The following is a 7080-nucleotide window of genomic DNA, read 5'->3' on the forward strand; positions in this document are numbered from 1 at the left end:
TAATAATATATTATAATGTTTATTGACCGGACGAGTTCGTACGCTGAGCAATCTATGTTGTAACAAAAAAAACTACCCGAATAATTATCTATATCGATATCGGCATTAAGGTATATCTTTTTGCCTAAATGTTTAATGATTTCTAACCAATTTTATCAAACCAATAATCGTTGTTATCACTCCAAACAATTTCTACGTCCAACAATTTTATACCGGTCAACTGTCAATTATTATCGTAACGTGTTTTTGACACACACACACACACACATACACACACACGCACACTAAATCGATATTTACAATAATTATATACTTTTGGTGAAGCTATTTTAATACTGTAACAGCCAACAGGTTTTCTATATAATATTCATAACTATTCTGACAGTCGAATCAACCAATCAATCACGAAATAAAAAACGTGTAAATGTATACTATTATAATATCAATATGGATAATATATGAAATTCTTCTTCACCCAAGTCCATCCATCCATCTTTGCGGTAGAGGAATTATGTGGATTATTTTCCATCCTCTCTTGAGGTTGGCGACGTTTTATATTCACATATAACCATAATGTTTTCCCTAACTTTGTAGCACCTGAATCACATTTGAAAATATTTCTATTTATTAGCTTACGTTTTTAGTGATTATTTATATAATATTAGTTCGTCATGTAGAATCATACGTATCGTAAACTTTTAGTCAGATGATTTCATCAATATTTATTTTTTTTTTTATCACAGAATAAAATCATCCTTGAAGTCATGAGTTATGCGTCGGGCAAAGCAATAGCAGGGAAATAGGGAGAAACATTGATTAAAAAAAAACTCCCTAAAATTAAATACAATAGAAACTAAACTACAAAGTGATATCGCGGTGGCGGTACTGTGGCTCTGTCCAACCCTCGATCTTAAGTCAAACAATTATTGCTATTATTTTCGTTGAAACGAACCGTTTTTCCAGCGTTTAACTGACATTTATCGAGTCGTTATGACGATAATGCAACATACGTGTGGACGTTTCGTCACATACAGGGCGAATCACCAACTATGCTCATTGATTGCTCACTCACCATTTTATTCTTTAATTTATTTAAACTCTGATATTTTAAGATACAAATTCTGAGTTATTAAACATTATGAACTGAGAGATAATAGATTTAGTAAACAATGGCGTTTATAGTTTTAGCTCATAATATATAAAATATACACAGTAAAGTATTTGAGAAAGCATTATAATTCATAACGACAAGACACTCCTTAAATGGCGTAAAAAATAGTATAATAGTCTTTGAAAATATATGGTGTTCAAGTGTTGGTAGGTACTTAAAAATTTCAAAAATCAGAATTTTAATAAACAACAATTCCCTGAAGGATACAATGAGGATGGATCACCTAGTGTATACCTATTTTATTATTATTATTTAATGTAGGTATACGTGCAGGAAACGCTGAATGACTGGCGAAATGATGCTTTAGCACGACGAGGCCTACTCAAAGGTAATGAGATATTACGTCTTACCCGGCTACCCGACTATAGAATGACGGAGAAACGGTTTGGCCGAGCGGTGATTATTGTCGGGGCCTCGATTACGTATGCGCCACACGTGCAGCGAAACGCCCAACTATAGCGAACTACCGAAGATGACGACGGGGCATGGGTAGGCACCAGAAATGATTATCATTTACCTGATTGTATCGTCTACCTGTATGATTGTAATAATTGTATATACGCCTGCCGCGCCGTAATACGTATGACACAGACATACAGTGGACGTTCGACCGTTCGGAAGGGGAAACGATTTTGCTTTTAGATTTATTTTAGACCGGTCGCCGAATCTAGTTAAACGATGTGTGAAAATATATTATGTACATTCCTCAATCCTCATATATATTTCGGTGTATTGTCATCGTACATAGGTCGACGTGGTTACGAAATCCCTCACATTAAATCCCGTTCCACTTCATGCTGAGAAGAAAGGGATTCTATAACGTTATACTGTACCGTCACAGCTCCTTCCGGAATTCGCAAACGATTTTGTTTGTTCGCGATGTCATTTTATTCTGTATTTTATTCTTTTTTCGAATTTCCTCTTTCAGAAGTGAAGTGACGAAACTAATCGTTTTAGAATGATGCATTTGATTTTTTCTTGTAATATACATCAGAATCTAGTTCGAAAATTCCGTATAGTCGATGGAATCTATCGGAAATTGCAAGTATTTGAAGTTGTCAAAATTGAGAAAATCTCATTATACCGTGATAAAATAATATGAGAATGATAAATATATGTGTTGTTAAAAGACTAAGTAGGTACTCTAATGACAGTCATAACTCATAAGTTATAGTGATACACATATATATATATATAGGTACGTATTATACTTGGAACTATCGAAAATTGGATAATGTAATGATAAATAGTTTACAGCTATATAATATATATTTGTATATTGTATTATTATGTTTATGAAGGTGCCAAGCCACTACGGGCTTATGTATAGCCAGTAGCTACATATAATTTACAACTATATAAGTGGGCAGCGTGGCTCGCCTTAATATTTAATATAATATTATTTTAATCTATACGACAGAATTTCAGTCAAAGTCGATTAAATGAGATTTATCACTGAAAACACATTCATTTTTATTACACTAATGCTTTTGCCTTCTAAATAAATTTTAAAGACATTAAAGAAAGACAAGCATGAAACTATTGGTTTAATTGTATAGTGCAAAAACTTTATTTAATTTTTTTTTTGTTTTAGTTCTATTAAGATGTTTTATAATTAAAAAAATTATTTACAAAATCATTCCAGATTAAATATTTATATATTTTATACATTTTAAAACCGTTATTTACTTGTTGTATATTTACATCTTATGAACAATTTAAGCTTTCATTATCGTTTGTTTTCAATAATTTACTGTAAAATATATATTATAAGTTTTTTTTTTTTTTATTAGGGTTGAGGCTTCGACTACTAGGTCATTAGCCTGTGGTACTGTAGGGGTGAGTACTGTAGATTAGTTTACACGTGTGTGTTTGTTTTGGCAGAATTTTTAATTTGGACACCCATAAGTATCTAGCTGTTATGCCCGGGTGGGGGATGGCGGCACATGTTCTCCGGACACCGTGACTTGTCCGAAGAAAAATGCCGCCTGCATTATAAGTTTTATTTTTAGTGCAGGTAACAGCGTAAAACTTAAATGCCAAATTTATTAGTATAACATCAAAAATAATACTTGTTTATTCGATCGTATATCAATGCGTTTATTTATTATTATGCTAATTATAATTCGACTCGATGCGTGTATAATGTATTAATTTTTGTTTTTTTTTTTATTGATCTTCAGCCTCGGCAACTATGGCAATGCATTTTTGTAGGGGGTTACGGTTGGTTGAGGAACACGTGTATCCACATACGTAACCCTCGGCGAGGATTCGTCACTAAAAACCCGGGTGGTCGCACATCCGGGAAGTAGCGACGTCAGCCGATGCTTGACCTCAGAACACTTAAATGACTGAGGCCAACCACCGAGCCAAAACAAGCCCCATATAATGAGTAGTATTCATACAGGTATTAATTTAATAGATACGATCAACTATGGATAATATACTTTAATGCAATGTTTATCTAAAATGAGCAATGACGTTAAAAATAAATATATAATATTATAATTTATAATATAATATCCTTTATTATATAAAAAGTTTCAATTTATTAAAAGTCTACAAAATACTGAATAGTTTACGCTCAATGGAAATCCAGGGTGTATAGATAGAAATACAACTTATTATTTTTGACTATTGTACGCATTATTGCTATTTACATTAAAGTTATTTATTCGTATTTCTTTGATTTTCAGTTTTCTTTCAAATGCTAGGGGTAAAACTATAGCGCATTGTCATTGTTATTTCTCTTGGCGTATTAAGTTCACACTAAGTGTTTATTATTCCAGCATAATTAAATCTGTTCTCAGTGAAATATATATTATTGTATAGTAATAACTAATAACATATAAAACAGCACAGCAAATAATAATAGTAATAATAAATACGACCCGTTAAACTGTTGTTATAATAATATATATATGGGAAAAGTTTTTCGACTCAATATAATTTACTTTCAAAGCGCACAGCAAACATAATATAACCGTTAATATCTCTATAAAACTCGTTGGATTCAAAAACATATTTCGTGCGAATCAGCGTGAGCATTAAGACGTTTTTTATGAACCGTTTTCGAATTTATGTTTATAATGTATATATTATATAAGGCCAGGAAAAAAATCATAATATGTATTATATTCCATAATGCGCACACCAGAAACATAGCGTTGTGTGCAAGGAGGTATTTAAGCCTTTAGGGTAACCCACGCCCCATCTTTTCCCCGAATTCAACGATACAAAATATGTATATATTGAATTTTATGATATAATAATAACACATTAGGTACTTTATAGTTTATCATTACATCGTTAAAAGTATTTTCTTATATAACACACCAAAAAAATAAAATAATTATTTAATTAACTTTTATTTTGCTCGATTTATAAGTGAGGCACTCGATGTAAAATATATGAGAAGAGATTTTTTATATTGTTTAGTCACAATTAGAATCAGTATTTATGAGTGCTATCTAGACATCTAGTAGTACATAGTACAATCTGTTTTATAAATTTTTTACTTATTTTAGTTAAGTTGAGTTTTGATGTAGGTAATAGATTACTAAAATAGTAGATTATAAATTATTAATATCAAACATATTATACAGTACTAGGTACTATAAGTTATAACATAATAATATACAATATTAAATGTGTGAATTTATTATATGATTTTGAAAATATATGCTTTCTTTTATGCCTATTTAGAATTTTATCTAAGTGTGTACACATTATATTCTTTATTAGTTATTATAATTGCGTACCAATAACTAAGAAGTTATAATTTACTTAAAAATATGTAATAACCATATATTATTCTAACTATATAAAATCGTTAGATAAATCATTTTTTATAACATTTTAAATGTATTAAGTTGCATAAAGTACGTAATTTTGGGTCCCGAGATACTTTATAATTCAGTTTCTTTTTGCATCATCTTAATCATGCTTACGAAAATATTTGTTAACAATATTTTTTTTTTACATCTATCAATAACTATTGAATAATTTATGTATTTAAATCGCGGGGTTCATAATAAAATAAATCCTTCACCGAAATTCCTGCAGGAAACCAAAATTAAGCACCATTAATTTACAATCATACAAAGATTTATGACATTATGCAGTGCAAAACCTAACCGAAAATGTCAAGATGATCTTTAAGGCGACAAACAATACACGAAAGCAGCTAAATACACGAACCTGGGACAGGGGACTCGTTCAATTCGACAAACACGTGATGTGTTGTGATCATAAATTTAAATATAGCGTTAAATCAATAACGCGCAACCGAAAAACGATTGTATATTATGCGACATGAAGCTAACATTTATTCAGAACCGCGCTTGCTGACTATAAATCGTCTACCGCAATCGTCTGTGTAGTAGTTTAACCAACGCACGTTGAAACCGTACGTATATTATTATGAGAAAATGAAAAACTAACATTATTTCCCTTTCGATCAGCATTCCTTTAACTTCCCCTCGAAAAAAAAAAAAGCGTTTTCAGAAAATATAAATAACACAACCGTAGTACAATATATATATATGTAATACCAAAATTATACGTATTGTTATAATTATATAGGGTTTCGCTCAAGGGGTGGCAGTGAACACATACATGTGCATAATGACAAAAATATCGTTAATAACAAAAGTGGATGCTGCCAGGTGACGTTTTATCGACGTACTCAAATATTCCAAATTTCAAATTATCTACCGTTGAAGGTCCCGCCGAGATATCGAAGGAAATACTATATTAGTCCATAGCAACGTGCAGTACAATATTAAATATGACGTAGACAAGACCCAGGTACGTCATGCGGCGTGTAAGACGTTTAAAACTGTCCGTAGAAAATTAAACTTTTAGTTTCGACGTCATAATAATGTACCCATATAACCAATACGATGTTTTTCTTTAAACGTCGGGGTGCTCTGTTTTTATTCAGAATCCAAAAGGAAATCGCATCACATATTATTATCATATTTTCACGAGTAACCTGCAGGCGGTGAGATGGATGTTTATTTACCGTTTGTTGTGGCTCGTGCCCAGCGATCCGCCGCGCCCGCTGTTCGCCGCAGACCGATGGCCGCGATGAGTGCGAAAACCACGACGGGCGTTCGGGCCATGATGGCGTCAAGAGCCAAACGTCGTCTTCGTCGTCGCTGTCGTCGTCTGCGGAGGACTGAAAACCACAACCGGATCGATGTGATACTGGCGGCGGCGGCGGCGGCAATACGTCTTATGCGTCCGTCGTCGTCCCTTCGTCGTGTCGTGTCGAACGTGGATCGACCGCGCGCGGACTGGTTGTTCGCTCGTCGGACGAAAATTGAAAAGGAATATTAACATATTATAATAATATAATATTACGCTATCGTATGATATACGAAAATTCGTATACGGATTTGTAATCAGTGGCGGCGGTGGCGGCGGCGGTGGAGGCGGTGGCGGCGGCGGCGGTGGTAACCCGAGGTTGACCAGTGGTTTCCAGAATGGCGTTCGGTCGAAAAACCCCATATTATTAACCGATGATAAAAGTCTATGATTTAATATCGATAATTAAAAAAAATATACATTCATTGAATTTGTCAGTACTAATAATGATCGATATGATATGTGTATTATTGATATATTAAAATAAACAAAATTGTACTACGAAAACATTTCGTTAGTGTAGAGATAATCAAATGCCATGGTTCGAAATTCAATTATTGTCCACGATTAATTGTGTTATTCATATTAGTTGAAAAATATATTGTTCGAAATTATTATTATATTAGTCTGAAAATTATGGAAATATATTAGCACCTATACCTATATAATACATTGGCGAATTCAGTGACTGCGCCTATTTTTAATGATATTTATATGCATTTTAAATTATAGAATTAATGCTTTTATCCATTTTTGAT

General features: G+C 32.6%; 1 protein-coding gene across 1 annotated transcript in view; it reads right to left on the reverse strand.

The window, feature by feature from the left end:
- LOC132943091 (collagen alpha-1(V) chain-like) overlaps positions 1–6499 on the reverse strand; it is an 81555-nt gene extending 75056 nt beyond the window's left edge. The window contains exon 1 of the mRNA XM_061011896.1: positions 6198–6499. Within this exon, the coding sequence (XP_060867879.1) occupies positions 6198–6297 (100 nt within the window). The 5' untranslated portion in view covers positions 6298–6499. The remainder of the gene's footprint in view (positions 1–6197) is intronic.
- Between the last annotated feature and the right edge of the window lie 581 nt (positions 6500–7080).

The sequence above is a fragment of the Metopolophium dirhodum genome, chromosome 4 (genome assembly GCF_019925205.1).
Source record: "Metopolophium dirhodum isolate CAU chromosome 4, ASM1992520v1, whole genome shotgun sequence".
Lineage (NCBI taxonomy): Eukaryota > Metazoa > Arthropoda > Insecta > Hemiptera > Aphididae > Metopolophium > Metopolophium dirhodum.